At 43.7% G+C, this 22,665-nt stretch overlaps 1 protein-coding gene across 5 annotated transcripts in view; it reads right to left on the bottom strand.

Annotated features, from left to right (window-relative positions):
• LOC144691365 (cyclin-dependent kinase-like 5) overlaps positions 1 to 22,665 on the bottom strand; it is a 185,586-nt gene that overhangs the window by 82,653 nt on the left and 80,268 nt on the right. For all 5 annotated transcript variants that reach the window (XM_078559389.1, XM_078559391.1, XM_078559390.1 and 2 more), the window contains exons 5-6: positions 1,305 to 1,441; positions 172 to 292 (exon numbers count right to left, since the gene is read on the bottom strand). In XM_078559389.1, coding sequence (XP_078415515.1) covers positions 172 to 292; positions 1,305 to 1,441 — 258 coding nt within the window. The remainder of the gene's footprint in view (positions 1 to 171; positions 293 to 1,304; positions 1,442 to 22,665) is intronic.

Below are 22,665 nucleotides of genomic sequence, written 5' to 3'. Positions count from 1 at the left end.
CGTGGCCATTACAAGAGTAGCACAATGCTGAGTGAATTCACATAATCTCAGAAGAATTCCTGTGACAACAAATTTACATATTTGGCTGAAAAGGATGAAGGTAGAAAATGAAGATATACGTGTTGTTGTTGAAATAAAGGATTCCAAAGTTGTTACTTTTGTAGTAGTTACCTCGATGGACAATATCATTCTTGTGGCACCAGTGAATTGCTTTGATTAGTTGGTAGATATAGTTTCGCACTTTTTCAGGTTGAACACCATTTGGCATCTCTTCAAGTAATTCAAGCATGTTCTGAAAACCAAACAAACATGTTCTTTCCATACTGTCATAAAGAGGTAAACAGAAAAGCAAATCTTATTAAGTTTAGAAATACTGCACTTAGATTGTGAGAAGCATTTGAAAGCATCTATTGCAATGATATTTTTAAAATGGGAACATCAAATGTTAGCTTTATAACATAAGATCCTTCATTATCCATATTTTCACCAGCAACAAATTAAGCAAAATTATTTTAATAAGCACACCAGCAAATTTCGAAACCAATAGCAATTTTTTGCCCTTCACCATCATAGCGACGTTTTTTCCAACCCTATTTTGAAGGGAGTGAGTCAAGCTGAGGCACGATTACTCTTGGGAGTTCTCCAGTAGTTTGGCTAAAAGGCTATTTGTCACTTTAGCCTCAACAGAAGAGTTTAGAAAGACTTGATTGTGGGTGACGTTCTAGTCTCATGCATCCCCGGTTTTAATCATTCTACCATCGTCAGGCAGGCCTTCAGCTGTCTAAGGTTGAAGCTCTGGAATTCATTCCCTAAACCTTCCCATCTCTCTCTTCCTTTATGATGGTTCTTAAAACCTACCTGTTTGATCAATCATCTGGTCATTTGGCCTAACATCTTATGTGGCTTAATGTCAAATTTTGTTTGATAGTGCTCCTGTGAAGCGCCATGGGGTGTTTGCAAGTTGTTGTCAATCTTCTTATCTGTGCACACTGCAAATTTCCAGCAATGGTCACTGGGTAGTGACCAGGGGCAGGAACCCTGGGTTCATTTCCTCATCCTATGCCCAGGCAAATGAGATCACCTTCTTACTTCAGTCAGTTCTTTGGCTGACATCTTCCAGCCTAGCAGATCAAAGATGGAAACTGGGATCCATGTGATCTGCACAGCTGACTACCACATCACGTGATACATTTGCACATTCACCAAGTGGGGAAAGCTTCCCACCTAAAGCTGTTGAAGGAGAAGCCGCCATTTATATCAGACAGAAAAATCTCTAACTTAGAAGCTGTTCTGTTATCACTCACCTTCTCTACATATTCAAACACTAAATAAAGCTTTCCTCTTCTTCGAAAAGCCTCCTTAAGTTCAACAATATTTTCTTGCTTTAGAGTACGGAGCATTTTAAGCTCTCTTAACGTTGTCTCCTTAACTTCTTCATTTTCTGGAAAAGAAACACTAAATATTACATGCGGTAACTTTATTTCCCCTTCAAATATTGATTAAAACGTAAGGCTTCATTAAACACTAAATTAATATGCATTAGTTTAAAAGGATTTTGCCTGAAGGAAAGAAGTAAACCAACATAAGCTTTGTTTCTTCATTTCTTCTTTCCTTTCAAAATAGTTCTTTCATCTTCTTCATTGAAAGGAGAAAATAAATTACAAAGTTTAATTTGCTCTCATGGGGTCAGTATGATATCAGTTACAAGATTGACAAAGGGATTGACAAAGTCCAATGCATGTTTTCTTGGATGCCTCCTTTATCCACAAGTCAAGAAAGATGAAACCTCATGTTGCCAAAGGTGCTGGGTTCTTGATTAGTGGCGACAGGATGAACTGAGCTTAAATGTGTGATCATCAAGCATGACAGGCAAGGTAAGTTTCTACAGTGTTTACCTTCCTGGATCACTTGAACTCAGATATGCAACAACAATTTCCCAAAGAACACCGATTGAACAGTCAGATAACTTATTGCAGAAGCTGTTCACCTTTAAGGGTCGATAACTGGAGCAGTGCTGAAATTTGTTGGTGTTCGCAATTACAACATGTAACTGACCTGTTAACCAATGAGTTATTTTACCGAATCATAATTTTTCGTAAAGGTCTACAGGCAGAACCAGATTTGCACTAATACGGTAACAAGTGGGAAAAAGAACTTTTTACCCGCTGGGCACGATGGCGGCTTTTTACGCCATATCATCTCAATCCTGCCTCATTAATCATGCATTCCCGGGAAACATGTCGGGTCATTGGCAGGCGACTTCTCATTCACCCGCCACGTCATCACTTTGCCGCTTCCTCATGCCAGGCATCATCTTTTAAAGTGCAGCTGCATGCACACCTCTCAGCGCTTCCAGCCCAGGACTGCAGAACAGAAGATATGGCCCCAAGAAGCAAGAAGACTGCAGCCCTCCGATTCAGTGACACGTCCCTGGAATGCCTTTTGGACGCCGTGGAGAACTGCTGTGATGCCTTCAACCCTTGCTCTGGCTGCAGGGCAGGCAGCAACATCACCAATCCGGCTTGGGAGACAGTGGCAGCAGTGTTCACTGCCAATGCCTTGCAAAAGAGGACAGTCACCCAGTACCGAAAGAGGATAAATGATCTCCATTCGCCAGGGTAAGTCACTCTTCTCATCATTCTCAACTCACACACTCACAAACCCATCACACATCCACAGGGATCTCACTCACTGCCAGGTCAAGGGACATCACCATTCACACTCCAACAGACACCTTCATTGTCCTCATCCCGTCCATGGAACCACCCACACATGCTAGGTATACTTATCATCTTGCCTGGCATGCATCCTACTTACACTCTCTCCATCTGTATTCATGCAGGACAAGCTGACACATAAGAGAGAGATCGCAGACTGGTAGAGAAATGCCCAACATCAAGGTCCTCACAGACCTTGAAAATAGAGTCATACTGCTGGCCAGCGAAATTCTGGACCATTCCTGTGCTGAAGGGCATGTCAACAGTGCTCAACCAAGTGAGGATCCTGCAGTGCAACATCCATCAGACAACCATGCTGTGAGTAATATGTCCTGTTTCATAGGCCACTGCCATGCACTAATTATCTCTCCTTGCTTTCGCAGGCACTTCTGGGAAACAGCCGAGCTAGTCCACAACCCAAGCCTCGAAGACATCTCTGAAGAGGAATCTGCTGAAACCCTCATTGAAGACCAGTCACAGCGCTCACCCACACCCTCCACCAGTGCAGACACACACACCTCAGTGGGACCAAGCTTTAGAGTAGCTTGGTGTCACAATCTGGTGAGCACGATGCACTGTCTGATCCACAGCAGGCAACAGCAGGGATTTCCCAGGTTTCCACATTCAGAGGACTGCTGGAGGCCAGAAATTTGCTGAGTCCAAGTCAGATGATGAGCCTTTGGACTCGGTCATACCTCAGTTGCTGGAGCTGGAAAGGCAAGCTCGGGAACATCAGGAAAGGATGTCTGCTGTGCTCCTCAGATTGCAAGGCATGATAAAGGAGTCTGTCCGCCTTCAGTCTGAGATGATAGCGCTGGCATGCCAAAGCACCGAGGTCAACACTGGTGGGATGGTAGCTGCCATCGAGGCCTTGGTCCAGGACATTGGTACTGCACTGCTGCATGGACTCAACTCCATCACTGACGCCACAGTTGGCCTCCAACAGTGTTTATGTGAGAGGGGTGCGGGGCAGCTGTATCTCACTCCAGCTTTCCCTTCTCCTCAAGGAGTCAGCTAGGGGTCCTTGGGCACCCACAGGGAGGAGGATCAGCAGGTGCACACCTCGGGGCCATCCACCAGGTGACTCTGGGAGTGTTCAGCCCATCTGAATCCCCTGTTCCTGTAACCCCAGCAGCTCCAGTTCCACAGACCGAGGAGGGTGACACTGGTCACACAGCAGGACCCCAAAAGCAGGCCGGGGCCACCAGGTCTCGGCCCTCCAGTGGGCACACCTGTCAAGGTCATCACAGGCAGTGCATAGCAATCAGCTAGCTGCCTCCACCTCCACTGTGGGTGTGGGGGCAGCACCAAGGTGTAGTGGCAGGGTTAGGAAAGTTAAGATGTAGTTACACAGCCTGGGCATGAGTGTTAATCACTTGTGCATAATGTTAATTTTGTTAATAAACTCCCAAGAATGTCTCTTTGCCTATGGCTCTTTGTTCTGATGAGCAGTGTTCGTGTTGCTCAGTTGTGAAACCTTGGTCCCTGCTCAAGATAAAGTTAGGCGTCTCAGTCCAGGGCCTCTTCCCTGTGCTTTGTGCAACATTCCCAGCGCACTAATGGTGTGCCTTCACTGTTACTGATCACATCAGTCATGCCTGCACCTCGATGGGGTTTATCATTGCTGTCAGAATGTCCTGGGCTGGGGGTACAGAGTTCCGTCATTCTCTCTATGTGCTCCCAGCACCTTTGAGGTGAGGTTGGCCCCCCATCCCATTAGCATCTGTGCCCAGTGACAGTGTGGTCCTGAAGGGTTCAGCTCATGAAGGATGCCAGAGGATCAGGGGAAGTTAAAGTTTCCCTGCTGCATCTCCACGATATGACCCTGTTCACAGAGCGCAAGCGAGGTACCATCAGCCAGACAAGAGTCAGACATTCACATACTCTATGTGAGGATCTATGGTGTCCCCACTGCATGTCGTCATCATCCTCTGGGAAAATAGGGACTATAGGCATCCGCTGAGTCTCCAAGACAGGAGCATTATCACAGAGGATACGTGCGCTGCCATCAGCCAGACAAGAGTCAAATGTTCACAGATGCAATGGGAGGATCTATGAAGTCTCCTCACTGCATGTCATCATCATCCTCCATGAATCTCATAGCGATGAGGGCCTCCCGAGCGGACCTGCCTCAACTGGCCAGTGAGATGGCCTCATCGCCGGCATCCTCGCCTTTGGGGACCTCCACACCCTCATCCCCATCAACGTCCTCCTCTTTGAAGGAGAGGTGCAGCTCCTCCATCTCCTCCTCAGCCAGCTCTTCTCCTCATTGCAGCACCGGTTGTGGAGGGTGCAGCAGGCGATGACGATGCACGACACCCTCTGTGGACTATATTGCAGGACTCCACCAGACCGATCCAGGCACTGGAACCTCATTTTCAACATTCTGAATTTTTGCCCCACCAAGGTGCGAGTTGCAGCATGAGCCTCGTTGTATTTTCTCTCTGCTGCAGTCTAAGGCCGCCGCACAGGTGTCATCAGTCACATCCTCTGCGGGTAGCCCTTGTCCCTAAGGAGCCAGCCTGCAGCCTCTGTGGACCTGGAAGATGTCAGGGATCTCAGGCCTACTGAGAATGTAGGAGTCGTGGACACTCCCTAGGAACCGTGCACAGACCTGCAGGATGTATTTGTGGTGGTTGCACACCAGTTGAACATTCAATAAGTGCAAGCCCTTGCAGTTGACATAGTTGACCACTTGTTGCCACGCTGAGTGCAGTCGATGACACCCTGCACCTGTGGAAAACCTGAGATCTGGGAAAATCCCACTGCTCTTGCATCCTGACTTTCCTGATCCTGGGTGAAATGCACAAAGCTGTGTGCCTTCAAGAAGGTGGTGTCCATGACCTCATGGGTGCATTTGTGCGTGCAGGTTTGCAATATCCCACAGAGGTCACCTGTGGAGCCCGAAAAGGAACCACTTTGTGGATGTGGTGCCAATCAAGCAGGCTGCTTTGTCCTGGATGGTGTCAAGCTTCTTGAGTGTTGTGGCAGCTGTACTCATCCACGCAAGTGAGTATTCCATCACATTCCTGACTTGTGCCTTGTAGATGGCGGACAGGCTTTGGGGAGTCAGGAGGTAAGTTATTCGTCGCAGGATTCCGAGCCTCTGACCTGTTCTTGTAGCCACTTTATTTATATGGCTAGTCCAGTTCAGTTTCTGGTCAATGGTAACCCCCAGGATGTTGATAGTGGGGGTTTCAGTGATGGTAATGTCATTCAACGTCAAGGGGCGATGGTTTGATTACCTCCTGTTGGAGATGATCATTGGCACTTGTGTGGCCCGAATGTTACTTGCTACATGACAGGCAGGCTTTCTAAAGTGTCTAGAGCTTCCTCGGTGACAGTGTTCTCCCCAGAGTACAACTCAAGGTTGTGTTCCACCCATCTCTCCAACCATTTATTGCAGTTGGTGATGACCTCCCCACTTTTGATTTCAGTGGATCTGTTTTCTTTACTGATGAACCTGTTGCCTTATTGGTCCTTTCACACATGCCTTTTGAATTTCCTGTGTTGATAGACATCTGGATATTCTGAAGAAGTTGTAACCAGTAGTCATTGGCGCAACACCTAGTAGTCTGTTGGACTTTACTTCAAGTGGCTCTCAGTGCATTTGAAGTCTTCTCTCTTGGACCTCTCTTGTAATTAATGATAGCAGACTGCTTGGCTTCAATGATAGATTCCATCACAATCAAGTTATCTTTGAACCAGTCAGCACTTTCCGCTCTTGCTTCCCACATGTTGAGAGTGCATGTTGTAGATGCTAATGTGAATTATGTTTCATTTTGTTTCTGCACTGTGTGTGGGAATGCTGGAGAGCACTTGTTCAATCGAGTCAAGGAACTGTTAGTATTTCTTTGGGTAAACAGTATGGCTGGCATTAATATGACAACAGCATTTCTGCTTTGAATGAAAAAATTTCAAGGGTTGCATCCTAATTCTGGTGCACACCAGGATGTGATCTGCATCATAGTCAGCACTGTGGCAGCTGCATATGTTTGAATGTTGTTCAAAGTCTCGTCTGGTTATGATCAAATCCAGCTGGTGCTGAATCCCTGATCTTGGATGTCTCCAGGAAACCGTGTGGCATGGCTTATTCATAAAGAAGGTGTTAGTTACACAAAGCTTATGATAGCAGAGAAGCTCAAGTAGTTTCTATCCATTCTCATTCTTTCCCAGGCCATGATATCTGAGGCAGGAGGGCCTGCTCTTGTGCTGAAATCCCCCAGTAGGTAAAGATGCTCTGACTTAGGGATTCTGCTGATAACAGTGTCAAGCTCCTCACAGAACTGGTCTTTCACCTCTGTAGTGCAGCACAGTGTTGGGGAATAGATTGTCATGACATTAACTGACCCTATTTGAGTTGAGAGGCAGATGGAGAGAATACATTCTGTACCAATTGTGGAGAGTTCTATCATCAAGAGTAGTTAGTTCCTTACAGTGAAGCCTACAACTTGCCCACGTTTCCTCCGAATTCCTCCCCTGCCAGCTGAACATTAACATCTTTCTTCCAGTGATCTGTTGTAGTCTCTTGTGGGGAACCTATGTCAATGTTCATCCTATTAAGTTCCATGTCAATGTTATCGACAGATACAAGTTGTCTATCAATCCTGTGCACATGGCCCTGACATTCCAGCTTGCCAATTGAAGAGTTGGCAAATGGTTTATTTTCCATTGTTTCACTTGTTTGTCTGATGTGGTGGATTCCATCCATTTGTTGAGCATAGGCTCTAAGCTCCGAGCACCCATTGAAGCAGATGGACCTGGTGAATTGGCACCTTACTATTCGAGGGCTGTCTGACTTGAGGTTGGTGGTGGCTGACCAGTGGGACACGATGGTCCCTCCCACCATCAGAGACAGCCTGTAGCACCAGTTTTCTGCACCAATCATGTTGGATTCATCTCTTGTAATTGCTGTCTCTCATGCAGTGTTAATGCTCTGCAGCAAAACTGGAGTGCCCTCTCCATGATAAAAGCCTGGGCAAAATTTATGGAGACCCTGAGCTGCCCAAATGTCAGCATCTCACCCTCTTGATCACCCAGTTGAGTCCAAAGGAATGCAAAACACTGCGTTTGGCACCAGCTTGTTTGCAGGAGTTGCCAGAAAGATGACATAATTATACTTTATTCCGCTTTTGGGCTCCACTCCATATTTTTTAATCAGGGTTTACTCCCTTAGCCTTCAAGTCTCCTGAGGTACCTACAAGGCAGTGGAGCTATTCTCCCATAGCTGGAAGTTTGTTTCATGAGTGCCAGGGCGTGTCCACATGCCAGTGGGCCTGCACACTGCATGTATGGGGGCCAAACCTCCTCAGAGTTCAACTGAAGATTTAGCATGGGGCCATGTGTTGCCACAAGGAAGCACAGCTGAGGACTTGCCAATGATGAAGCTGTGTACTGATGGAGAGACTTATACTTTTGGTTCTCTTTTTTGTATCACTGCTAGCCAGCGGTATAGGCTGAAAATGAAAAGCAAACTAGCATGTAAAAGCAGAAAGCATGCTAACTCTCCCACACACTAGAAGCATCACATCAACCTGTTGGACACACCCAGGCCTAACCAAACCTCAAAGTCAAGCAAACAGTCTGCCTGTTTCATCACTTACAATGTTCCCACTGAATTTAAAATCATACCCAGCTACCTGGATGAATTAATGTACTCATAGGAACAACACTAAGACATTCAGCCTTCAGCCCCTTGAGCCTGTTCTGTCATTCAGTTACATCATGGCTCATCTGTACATCAACTCCGTTCACCTTAGTTCCATATCTCCTGATACTCTTAGCTAACAAAAATCTATCGACTGCAATTTTGAAAATTTCAATTAACTCAGCCAGCACAGCCTTTTGGGGGAGCAGGTTCCAGATTTCCACTAACTTTTTTGTGAATAAGCACTTCCTGATTTCAATCTTAAATGGTCTAGTCCCAATTTTAAGATTATGTATGCCCTCTGGTTCTGTATTCTCCTACAAGAGGAAATTGTTTACTTGTGTTTGTACCCAATTGAATTCCTTTGTCATTTTCAACATTTTGTCATAACACACCAGTGAATATACACTTCTGAGAATTCAAGGAGAAAAACTGTTGGCCTGATATGGTCCCAGGTATCCTATAGACTAAATCTGTACCACACATTGAATAATGTTCATCAGTCACTTACTTGTAAAGCATCCCTGTCCTTCCTCTTGCATCAGAGCTCTAGGGATCTGTCTTTAGTGTGCAAAATTCTCAAATATAAGCCAATTGTAACACGAATTGTAACAAAAGAAAATGAGACCAGTAGGCCTAGAATTCTATCACTGCCTAAAATGAAATTGAACTCTGAATGAGATTTGACCAGGGTCTGTTTGGAAGAGTGTGTGAGGAAAGTGTCAGAAGTTTGCATAACCTCTTCCATTTTCTCCAACTCCAACCCAATCCAGGAATCCCAAATGAGTGTCCAGAGTGAAACAAACAACATTTCTTCAACTATGTTAACCAAGAGGAGGGAAAATAGTGCATTAATTAAAGATGGCTATGGTCGCAGACTTTATTCAATGGGAAACACAGCTGAAGGGGAAACTAAAATGCAAGGACCAAAAAGTGCTGTCAAAATCAAGGATTTCACAAGATCCACGACAAAGGGATCTAGTTCTTCATAGTTTTCTTAATTCATCAGCACCAATATACATCAGAGAAGCAGCAAACTAGATGGCAGTGATACTCTGGGCAGCTGTACTCATGGGTGGGGATAAAGCAGGAATGTGCTTTGATGCTGATGTATGCAAAGGTGTGAACAAAAAATATTTGTTCAAATTCTTTGATTGTAAGTTGAATTTCCCAAGTTACAGTCTTGTATGTCAACAGTTGCTATCATAACATTGGCATTGCTGGAAGCAAATGCAGAGCCGAAGATAATGCTCTGGTCCTACAAAATTAATCAAACCAGAATCAATTATAAAATATCATCTTTTTGCTAATCCCTTCTGCTTCAAGTTTAGATAGCTAAGCAATATAAGAATTCCATTTTTAATACTGAAACTTGGCACAGTTCTGAAATAGTTTTAACAAGAGTTATAGTTCAAAACACTTATCATGAAATTGAATTAATTTCTATTGTAACTGCCTGACAACTTCCTAGCGTGTGGTCCAAGGATTTCTTCCCTGTACCAATTAATTGTTTAAGTAGGTAAGTTTTATTTTATTTTAATGTTAATATTAACAGTTTCATTAAGATGAACAAATTTTGTTCTATTCCAGAAAGCCAGACAGTCAAGGGTACAGCCAACCTATACACTTTATAAGCTTTTATTTACAGGGCCGCACGTTAAAAACACGCACCTCCAAACCCTAGAACCACAGTTTCCGTCTGCTCCTTTATATAGGACATAAGAAATAGGAGCAGGAGTAGATCATATCATAAAGGGGCGGGGCGCGATGGTGTATTGTTATTGTCGCTGGACTAGTAACCCAGAGACCCAGAGTAATGCTCTGGGGCCCTGGGTTCGAATCCCACCACGGCAGATGGTGGAATTTGAATTTAATAAAACAAAATCTGGAATTTAAAGTCTAATGATGACCATGAAACCACTGTCGATTGTTGGTTCACTAATGTCCTTTAAAGGAAGGAAATCTGCCGCCCAGACCCACAGCAATGTGGTTGCCCCTTAAATGCAAGGGTAATTAGGGATGGGCAATAAATGCTGGCTTAGTCAGTGAATCCTGCATCCCATGAGCGAATAAATCTGTCATTCAATATGATCATGGTTAAAATTCACTTTCCATACTCACTAAATCCCTTGATCTTCTGACAGACCAGAAATCTGCCTATCCCAGCCTTAAATATATTCAGTGATGGAGCATCCACAACCATCTTGGGTTGAGTGAAGAAATTTCTCGTGATCTCAGTCCTATATGATTGGCCCCTGATCATGAGACTGTGCCTCCATGTTCTAGATTCCCTAGCCAGGGGAATGCTATCAAGCCCTTTCAGAATCTTATATGTTTCAATGAGATCACCTCTCATTCTTCCAAACTCCAAAGAACACAGACCCAATTTACTTAACATCTTATCATAGGAAAATCTTCTAATCCCAGGGGCCAATCTAGTGGACCTTCACTGTCCTAGCTCTAATATCTTTCCTTAAACATGGAGACCAAAACTGCATACTATATTCCAGGTGTGGTCTCACTGAAGCTCTACAGGATTACGAACATAAGAACAAGCAGCAGGAGTAGGCTATTCGGCCCCTCAAGCCTGCCCCACAATTTAATAAGATCATGGCTGATCTGATAGTAACATGAAATCTGCATCCCACCTACCGCCGATAACCTATCACCCCCTTGCTTACCAAGTATCTATCCACCTCTGCCTTAAAAATATTCAAAGACTCTACTTCCACCACCTTTTCAGGAAGAGAGTTCCAAAGACTCATGGCCCTCTGAGTGAAAAAGTTTTGCCTCATCCCTGTCTTACATGGGCAACCCCTTATTTTTAAACAATGACCCCTAGTTCTACATTCTCCCACAAGAAGGGACATCCTCTCCACAGCCACCCTGTCAAGGTGCCTCAGGATCTTATATGTTTCAATCAAGTCGCCTCTTACTCTTCTAGACTCCAGCGTATACAAGCCTAGTATGTCCAACCTTTCCTCGTAAGACAACCCACGTATTCCAGATATTAGTCTGGTAAACCTTCTCTGAGCTGCTTCCAATGCACTTACATCCTTCCTTAAATAAGGTGACCAATCCTGTATACAGTACTCTAAATGTGGTCTCACCAATGCCCTGTACAAATGAAGCATAACCTCCCTACTTTTGTATTCAATTCCCGTCGCAATAAATGATAACATTCCATTAGCTTTCCTAATTACTTGCTGCACTTGCATACCAGCCTTTTGTGATTCATGCAATAGGACACCCAGATCCCTCTGCACCCTCTCACCATTTAGGTAATATGCTTCTCTTTTATTCTTCCTGCCAAAATGGCCAATTTTACATTTTCCCACATTAAACTCCATCTGCCAGATCTTTGCCCACTCACTTAACCTATCTTTATCTGTTTGTTGCCTCCTTATATCCTCTTCACAACTTACTTTCCTATCGATCTTTGTGTTATCAGCAAATTTGGTGACTATCCCTTCATTCCCTTCATCCAAGTCCTTTATACAAATTGCAAACAGTTGAGGCCCCAGCATTGATCCCTGTGGCACGCCACTCGTTACATCTTGCTAACCTGACCCATTTATGCCTACTCTTTGCTTCCTGTTAGCCAGCCAATCTTCCATCCATGCCAATATGTTACCCCCGATACCATGAGCTTTTATTTTCCGCAATAACCTTTGATGTGGCACTTCATCAAATATCTTCTGGAAATCTAAGTGCAGTACATCCACTGGTTCCCCTTTACCCACAGCACATGTTACTTCCTCAAAGAACTCCAATAAGTTGGTTAAACACAATTTCTCTTTCACAAAACAACGTTGACTCTGCCTGGTGACCGTGAGCTTATCCAAATGCCCTGTTATAACTTATTTAATAATAGCTCCTAACATTTTCCCTACAACAGATGTTAAGCTAACTGGCCTGTAGTTTCCCGCTTTATGTCTCCCTCCCTTTTTGAATAATGGAGTTACATTTGCTATCTTCCAATCTAATGGGACCTTCCCTGAATCTAGGGAGTTTGGGAAAATTAAAACCAATGCATCAACTATCTCACTAGACACTTCTTTGTAGAAAGACCTCTTTATTCTTGTACACTAATCCCCCTTGCAATAAAGGCCAACATGCCATTTGCCTCCCTAATTGCTTGCTAAAACAGCATGCTAACTTTTGTTCTTTATATGAGGGCATTCAAGTCTCTCTGAATATCAACATTTACAAGTTTCTGGGGTGAGAGTGGCCAAAGACAAAATGATCTGAAAATTAGTAGCAGAAGACAAAAAGGTCTGAAAATTTTTTGTGACAAGAAATCATGTAATTATAGCACTTTTTATGATCTGTAGTGAAATGCAAATGCTTCCAGAATGGAATTATTAAACTTCAAGTTGGTAGAAACATTAGTTTTCCCTTTGTTTAGCTTCTATTGCCATCCACAAGTCTGTGGGCCAATGCGTTTGTATCAAATCACCCAAATGGCCTCTGCACATCAGCATTCAATACAGCTCAGTGCAGATAATACAGGATGAAGTCCATATTAACAACAGAACATGACCTTGTTGGATTGGTGTATGTGAAGCAAAGGACTACGGCAGGGCTTTGCAAACAATTTTCCAGCGTGAACCCATTTTAATTCACTACCTCTCTTTCTCAAGGGCAATTAGAGATAGGCAACAAATGCTGCCTTGCTAAAGACACCCACATCCCATTGTGAGGGAATTTATATTCCCAGGTTGCTTTGGTGGAAATTCCAGGTAGAGGCCGAGGGCTACAACTCCCGGTGGAAGCCGAGGACTACAATTGCTTGTATGCCCATGTGTTCCAGTGCAAGCAGAGAGTGTGGCAGGGAGACAGGCCACACATGCCAGGTCCAACATTCCTCTGCAGCTGCAGGGATTGGGCAAGGCACCTGCATTATGGAGTGGCACAAAACAACGACCATGGGACCAGGGTACGGTGCAAAGGTTAGCCCATGAGACAAGGTCAGTCAGGAGCAGTCGGAGAAGGTCAGCTCCATGCAGCTGAAGTGCTGCCGTTAGCTCCGAGCTGCTATGGGGCTGGGGAAGCCCAGATGGAGTATCTGCTCAGTGCAGCGGAAAGTGGGGCTCAGGTAAGATGAGGTATGGTATCTGCTCGGCACTGTTGGGGGGATCTGAGCTCAGAGAAACAAAGGGCAGTGTCAGCTAAGTGAATCTGGATGTTGGGGCAAAGGAAAGCCCAGAAGTAGTGGTGTTCTGCTTGGAGTAGCTACAGAGCCGGAATTATGCTGGTAACCAGGTGCTGGGGTGCAGCTTTGGGAATCCATTGAGACACAGTCTCAGAAGAGGTTGAACAACTGGGAGGCAAGCAGTCACTGTGGCAGTCTGAACTGGTTTGGCTGTTGAGAGGGAAATCAGAACCTATATCCTCAAAAGAGAAAAGCTGAGATCCCTCGTGAGAAAGACAGAGTTTAAAGGGTTTTGTGACTCAGTGATCACTAACATCTGGGTGGATTGCTTAAAGGTTTTTGGGTTCTGACTTGTTTGTGTCTGCCATGTGCAGTTTGTCCTGTGTTCAACCACAGTTTGTCTGTCAATTCATGTTTACCTCATGCTGTATGTTAGAGTATAAGATAGACAGAATTGACTGTTTGCTTTGTTGACTCTTGTGTAGTAAAATTTCCTCTGTTTGTTTAAAACCATGGAATCTGGACTCTTGATTCACTTAGCAAGTAACTAAGGTTTCAAATTTTGTCTACTTTAAACAAAAGGTTACTGGTCCCTAGCCAGATTGTAACAAAATGTGGGATCTGGTTTGGGACCTTAACAACTTACAGGAAGGCGATCCCACCATGGTGGAATTTGAATTCACTTAATAAAATCTGGAATTGAAAGCTAATCATAGTAATGGTGACCATGAAACTATCATTGATTGATGTAGAAACCCATCTGGTTCATTAATGTCCTTTAGGGAAGGAAATCTGCCATCCTTACCTGGTCTGGCCTCCATGTGACTACAGACCCACAGCAACTGCTCTCTGAAATGGGCTATCAAACTAGTCAATTCAAGGGTAACTAGGGATGGGCAATAAATGCCAGCCTTGCCCAGGTCCCATGAAAGAATAACTAAAAAGAAACTTGGGCATTTCACATGGGGCCGTAACAAATTGAGGGAGCTTTGCGGAATTTTGAATCCACAGATGGATACGGGTGCTGGGACTTGCTAAAGTTAAGGTTAACTGGATCTCATGGTGAATTTTACTATTAAAAGGCAGTGATGGCTTTGGCAGTTGCTATGTCTTTGCTGGAGAGGGCCAATTTATCTGAGTGTGATTTTCTACAATTAACTACTAGAATGAGGGATAGTCTAGAGAAATCTTCCCTAAATACTGATGAAGTGAGTCAGGTTATTGGAGGTTATAAAGGTTTTGTCTCTAAAGGAGAAGCACATTCACTTACTCCTCCAACAAAACAGGTCAATCAATTAATATTTTGAAAGACACTGGGACAGTTTAGTCATTGATGTCAACTGATGGTAGAATTTGTGTTCCGGATGGTTTGATGAAAGAAAACGTATTAATAAGGATCTATGAACCTTGTTTAGAGTCAATTTATGAAGTGACTTAGTAAGTGAAGTTGTTATTGTGGGAATTGTTCCTTATATACCGATTGAAGGGATAGATTTTATGCTGGGTAATGAGTTGGCAGGCACAAACGGTAACAATGCGGCAACTGGGTTGCAGCAGTTACGCAATCTTGCTGAACTTGCCAAATTTCCCAAAACTCTTGTGGCCAAACTCGAGAAGTTTATTGCCGATAACGAGGAATGGAAAGAAAAACTGATCAGAGTAGAGAACCAATATTCACACATGAAAGATGAGTTAGATAATGAAAAAACGAGAACAGTTGAGCGTTGGTCACAGGAAGTCGAACACTTGAATGAGTATTTGAAATGCCTAAATGATAAACAAATGCAACAAAGATAGATCTTCAATTAAAATGTGATAAACTTCATGTATCAGAAATCTCTATTAAGTACTGTGAAAAACACCTTGAGCAGGAAAAGGAATTACTGATGAATCAGAACAGTTGGTTGAATGTAGATTTAGAAACCAAGACTATGAGCTACTGGAGCGTGAAAAGAGCAATGAAATTCTCGAATTCCAACGCAACCTAGAGAACAAAAAGGATGAGGTGTGTGGCATGGAAGAGCAATCCCGACTTTAAAAGCAGCTAAGGAAACTTTTGAGTAATAGATTGAGGATCTTACAAGTAAATTGGAAGAGTCTAAGGAGCAGTCAGCAATCATAGAGGAAAGATTCTGAAATAAACGAAATGCCCATATGAAGTTGTCAAACTTGTATAAGGGTTCTGCAGAATTTCAAAATAAGTATTTCCAATGGAAAAAACTGAGACCTCAAAATGACCCTAAGGTTTAATGACATCTGACACCAAACTAGGAGTGCTTGCCAATGTTGAGACACCGGATACAGCGCAGCAGGAATCCAGGCAAGTGGACAGTTCACAAAAGACCATTTAAAACCTCAAGAGGATTGGAATGAAGTGGTTCATAAATTGCGTGGAAGGCTTGAAGTGTTAGAAAAGAGAAGTCCAGAATAAGGAAGCTGCTGACATCGGTTGAAAAGAATAAGGCATATTCTGAATGGGATCAGGAGAAACTGAAAGATTTTAAATTGTTCAAAGATCAAATCAAACAAGAATATCAAACCCTTTTGCTTGAACATAAAAATCCTCTCACCGACTTTATTGGACAAACCAAAAGGGATTTTGATCAAAGAAGAAATGATTTGTTGGCACACAAATAATTCATTTTGAACTTATCAAAATGCGAATTTACCACATTTGAATTTAGAAAATGAACTTCAAAATGAACTCAAAAATGGAATTAGGCCTACAGCTAAAGAAAAGGGTGACTGTGGACTTAGCTGAGACATTCTTTGCAGAGTTAGAGAAAGAGTGTTGGAAAAAAGGCAGGCTCTGAGTTATGGCTATTCAATGATATTTAAATCCTGCTAATCCTACTTGTTATATGTACTTGATTTGTTTTGGTTGAGCTCTTATAACTCTTTAAATAAGAAAGGTCTAATTGTGAAAAAATAAAAAGGTCACCAGAACAGAATGCAACAAGCTATTTGTTACAAGTTATAAGCACATGTAAAGAAACTGGAAAGGCAGTGGGGAAAAATGAGGGAATTTGTATTCCTGGGTTGTTTCGATGGTTTTATGGGCAGAGGCCAAGGACTACAAATCCTGGGATGCCAGGAGTTCCAGCACAAGTGCAGAGTGCGGTGGGGGACAGTCCACGCGTGCTCAGTCCAGTGTTCTTCCTCAGCTGCAGGGATTAGGCAGGGTGTTTCTGTGCTGGGATGGGCGAAACAACCACCACAAGATCTGGGAACAAAGCAAAAGTTAGTCGGGAGCTAATGGAGAGGAGGGTTAGCTCCATGCAACTGAAGTGCTGGCATTAGCACCGTGCTGCTGAGGAAGCTGGGCCAAGGAGAAGCCCCAAAAACCATTGGTAGCTCCATGCTGCTGGGAGTTTGGGCTCAGGGAAGCCCAGGAGCGGTATTAGCTTGGTGCAGCTGAGAGTAGGGATCAGGGAAGCCCAAGAGCAGTATTTGCTCGGTGTAGCCGGGGAGACTGGAGCTCAAAGAAACCCAGGACAATGCCAGCTCAGTGAAGCTGGCTGTTGGGGAAAGGAAAGCCCAGAAGCAGCAGTGTTCTGCTCAGAGCTGCGAAAGAGAGCTGTAATTGTACCGGCAATCAGATGCTGGGGTGCAGCACGAGAATCCAGTAGGACCCAGTCTCGGGAGAAGAGACTGAGCAACTGGGAGGCAAGCAGATGTTGGGGCAGTCTTGAGTTGGAGTAGCTGTTGAGGGAAATCAAAAGCTACGTCCTCGAAAGAGAGGAGCTGAAATTCATCATGAGGAAGACAGAGTTTAAAGGATTTTGTGACTCTCAGTGATTGCTGACATCTGGGTGTGTTGTTGAGAAACGAGTGGGATCGGTTTGGTGGCATCTGCCAGTTAATGTGCAGTTTCTGGTGTCTTCAAACACAGTTTGCCTGTTAATTCATGTTTACCGCATGTTAATTATGTATGTTGAAGTATAGTATTGACTTTGCTTTATTGACTTTATTGTAGTAATTTTTTAAACAGTGGAATCTAGTGGCTTTATTATCCCAGTAAGTAACTGAGTTACTAAATTATTGGTCCCCAAATGGATCGTAACACTGTGAACGAACGAACACACACACACACACACACACACACCTGTTGAAAATTAACATTAACCCTGATACTAAAAGCAAAACAGCAATAAAGCAGCACTGTAATATTCAGTATATAATTATTAAAATCCAGATATTATAGATCAATGTATAGTAATATATAAATATGACAGCCTGCATTTTTGGTAAAAATATTATTATTTCATTGAGAAAGAAGAGTTGGAGCGATGACACAACCTTGTTTTACTCCTGTCTTAACCTCATAAGGGTCTGCAATGGATCCGTTATTAAGGACCACCACTCGCATGAAGCAGGCGAAGGATGGTAATGAATTTGAGGACATCATTACTTCATCAGTATCTTCCACAGTGCCTCATGATTTAGAGAGTTGAAGGCCTTTGTCAAGTCAAAGAACGCTATGTAGAGAGGTTGATGTTGTTGTTTTCATTTTCCTTGTAGTTGATAACCTGTAAAATTCCTGTTGGGCATGCCCCTTGATGGCGTAAATCCACATTGAGATACAGGAAGTAGTTATTCAGTAAGTGTAATAAATCGATTCAGAAGGGTTCTTGTAATGATCTTTCCTGTAATGGAAAGTAGGGAGATGCCTCTAATCTCCACAGTTGGATTTGCCCCATTTTTTGAGTTTATCACAATCATGGTGTTCTTGAGGTCAGTCGGGACTTGCTCTTCATTTCAGATCTGTAGGATAAGGGCTTGGAGTCATAATGTTAGGTCCTCTGCTTTGCACTTAAAATATTTCAGCGGGGATTCCATGACCTCCTGCTGTTTTGTTATTCTCGTGTGTTGGCTTTCATCACCATCTGACTAGAGACAAGTTCCCTGCTGGAGTGTGGCTTATTTATCATATGAACGGTAAACTATTTAATCTGAACAACTCCTATCAAAAACTAAGAACACCCCAACGTCAGTCATTGAGCTCCAATACACTGATAAGTCTGCAGTAAGTGCTGTGTCAGAAACAGATCTCCATGGGATATAGGCCATCAGATCCCAGGGACTTGTCACCCTTTAATCCCAATAGTTTGCTCAGTACTTATTCTCTAGTGATGGTGATTGTTCTAAGTTCCTCCTTCTCTATACCCTCTGCACTACCTGTTACTATTGGGGTGGTACTAGTGTCGTCCACCGTGAAAACTGAGGCAAAATATTGATTAAGCGTCTCTGCCATTTCTGCGTTCCCCACTATTAACTCCCCAGTCTCATCCTACAAGGAACCAACATTCACTTTAGCTACTCTCTTTCCTTTTATATACTTGTAGAAGCTTTTGCTACCAGATTTTACATTTTGCACTAGTTTTCTTTCATAATTTACCTTTGCTTTTTTTATTATTTTTTTAGTAACCCTTTGTTGATCTTTAAAAGTTTCCCAATCATCCAGCCTGCCACTGACCTTTGCAATTTGGTATGCCTTTAAGTTATCTTTAACTTCCTTGCTTAGCCATGGATGCTTTTTCCCACTCTTACCATCTTTCTTCCTCTTTGGAATATATTTTACTTGGGAGGAATTGAATATCTCCTTAAAAATCTGCTACTGTTCATCAACTGTCCTACCTTGTAGTCTTCCTGCCCAGTCCACTAGGGCCAAATCTGCCCTCATGCCTATGTAGTTACCTTTGTTTAACTCCAGAACACTAGTGTGGGTCTCAAGTTTCTTGCTCTCAAACTGAACTTGAAATTCTAGCATGCTATGATCACTCTTCCTTAGAGGATCCTTTACTATGAGATCATTAATTAATCCCATCTCATTACACAAAACCAAATCCAGAATAGCCTGCTCCCTGGTTGGTTCTACAACATATTGCTCCAAGAAACAATCTCTAATACACTCTATGAACTCTCCCTTGAGGCTACCCTTGCCAATTTGATTAGTCCAGTCTACATGCATATTAAAATCACCCATGATTATTGCGTCCCTTTCTGACATGCTCCCAGTATTTTCTGGTTTATACTGTGCCCTACTGCTGAACTACTGTTTGGGGACCTATAAATTACTCCCACCAGGGACTTCTTTCCCTTGCTGTTTCTTATTTCTACCCAGGCTGACTCTACGTCTTGCTCTCCAGTGCCTATATCATTCCTCACTACAGCACTGATCTCTTCCTTTAATAACAAAGCTACACCACCTCCTTTTCCTTCCTGCCTATCCTTCCGAAACACTGAGTACCCTTGGATATTTAACTCCGAAACCTGTCCTCCTGTAACCATGTCTCAGTAATCGCCACCAAATCATACTTATTTATCTCTATTTGCGCTGTTAACTCATTAGTTTTATTCCGAGTGCTATGCGCATTCAGATACAAACCTTTAAGTTTGCCCTATTGTCAATTTTCCCTACTCTTATATGATTCTTTGGTGCAATATGGCGTGCACACACTCTGTCCCTTCCTTTCACTTTCTGGTAACAATCAGCCTCATCACTAACCTACACTCATACCCTCTCCTTAAACTTTGATTTTTTTATATTTCCATGCAACTGAACCCTCTCCCCCACTATTTGGTTTAAAGCCCTATCTACAACCCTAGTTATGCGATTCGCCAGGACACTGGTCCCAGCATGATTCAAGTGGAGCCTGTCCAAACGGAATAGCTCCCTCTTTCCCCAGTACTGGTGCTAATGTCCCATGAATTCAAACCCATTTCTCCCACACCAATCTTTGAGCCACGCATTTACCACTTTAATCTTATTGACCGTGTGCCAATTAGCTCGTGGCTCAGGTAGTAATCTGGAGATTATTACCTTTTTGGTTCTGCTTTTTAATTTCGCCCCTAGCTGCTCGTATTCCCTCAGCAGAACTTCTTTCCTCGTTCTACCTATATCGTTGGTACCTACGTGGACCACGACAACTGGATCTTTCCCCTCCCACTCCAAGTTCCTCTGCAGCCCAGATGAGATATCCTTAACCTTGGCACCAGGTAGGCAATACAGCCTTCGGGACTCTCGATCCTGGCTACAAAGAACAGTATCTATTCCTCTAACTATACTATCCCCAACTACAACTATATTTCTCTTTTCTCCCCCTAATTGAATGGCTCCCTGTACCACGGTGCTATGGTCAGTTTGCTCAACCTCCCTACAGGCTCCACTCTCGTCCATACAGGGAGCAAGAATCTCAAACTTGTTGGATAAGGGCAAGGGCTGAGGTTCCTGCAGTGCTACTACCTGGATCCCTCTACCTGCCTCACTCATAGTCACACCCTCCTGTTCCTAACCACTGGCCGAACTTAAGGTAGTTAATCTAAGGAGCGTGACTGTCTCCTGAAACACAGCACCCAGGTAACTCTCCCTCTCCCTGATGTGTCGCAGTGTCCGAAGTACAGACTCCAGCTCATCAACTCTGAGCCAGAGTTCCTCAAGCAACCAACATTTGCTACAGATGTGGTCACTAGGAACCACACTGGGGGCAACCAGCTCCCACATCATGCAGCTACATCACATCGCCTGGCCCTACATCTCTATTTTATTTAATTAGCTTTTCAATTTGTTTTTAAATTTCCTACTGGTCTTTAGTTTATCAATCTGTAAAATATTTCTCCTATTTACCTTTAATTTGAAAGCAAGTTAGAATAGAGATTCAAAATATACTTTTTAAAATCAACTGGAACTTGCTCTCTCTGCTGAGTTGAAGCTGAACTGTTGGGCCTCTGATCCTGGGCCCCAGTAGTCACCTTTCATCTGAAATCAATTTAGAATAGGTAGTTCAAACTAGCAGTTACTTACCAACCAATGAACTTATGGTTTTCCTGTGATGTCACTCTTTGTTTTTTTTCACTCGGCGACAGTGACTCCAGAGTTCACTCTTCCCAGACTCAGAATGGAGGAATGAAGAGTGTAGGAGGGCATGCCAGCAGCAGCGCCAGGCATACCTAAAAATGAGGTGTCAATCTGGTGAAGCTATAACACAGGACTGCTTGCGTGCCAAACAGCATAAGCAGCAAGTGATAGACAGAGTTAAGCGATCCCACAACCAACGGATCAGATCTAAACTCTGCAGTCCTGCTGCCTCCAGTCGTGAATGGTGATGGACAATTAAACAACTCACTGGAGGAGGAGGCTCCATAAATATCCCCATCGTCAATGATGGAGGAGCCAAGCACAGCAGTGCAAAAGATAAGGCTGAAACATTCACAACAATCTTCAACCAGAAGTGCTGAGTGGATGATCCATCTCGGCCTCCTCTGCAGGCCCCAGCATCATAGATGCCAGTGCTCAGCCAATTCGAGTCACTCAACGTGATATCAAGAAACGGCTGAAGGCACTGAATACTGCAAAGGCTATGGGCCGTGACAATATTCCGGCAATAGTACTGAAGACTTGTGCTCCAGAATTGGCTGTGCCCCGAGCCAAGCTGTTCCAGTACAGCTACGACACTGGCATCTACCCCGGCTATGTGGAAAATTGCCCAGGTATGTCCTGTACACAAAAAGCAGGACAAATCCAACCCGGCCAATTACAGCCCCACCAGTCTACTCTCTATGATCAGTAAAGTAATGGAAAGGGTCATCAACAGTGCTATCAAGCGGCACTTGCTTAGCAATAACTTGCTCACCGAATGCCCAGTTTGAGTTCCGCCAGGGTCATTCAGCTCCTGACCTCATTACAGCCTTGGTTCAAACATGGACAAAAGAACTGAACTCCCGAGGTGAGGTGAGAGCGACTGCCCTTGACATCAAGGCAGCATTTGACCAAGTGTGGCATCAAGGAGCCCTAACAAAACTGGAGACAATGGGAATCAGGGGGAAAACTCTCTGCTGGTCGGAGTCATAGCTAGCACAAAGGAAGATGGTTGTGGCTGCTGGAGGTCAGTCATCTCAGCTCCAAGACATCACTGCAGGAGTTCCTCAGGGTAGTGTCCTCAGCCCAACCATCTTCAGCTGTTTCATCAATGACCTTCCTTCCATCATAAGGTCAGGAGTGGGGATGTTTGCTGATGATTGCACAACGTACAGCACCATTCCTGACTCCTCAGATACTAAAGCAGTCCATGTTCAAATGCAGCAAGACCTGGACAATATCCAGGCTTGGGTTGACAAGTGGCAAGAAAAATTCGCACCACACAAGT

Source organism: Cetorhinus maximus, chromosome 16 (genome assembly GCF_964194155.1).
Source record: "Cetorhinus maximus chromosome 16, sCetMax3.hap1.1, whole genome shotgun sequence".
NCBI lineage: Eukaryota > Metazoa > Chordata > Chondrichthyes > Lamniformes > Cetorhinidae > Cetorhinus > Cetorhinus maximus.
This window is presented reverse-complemented; position numbering and strand designations above follow the sequence as displayed.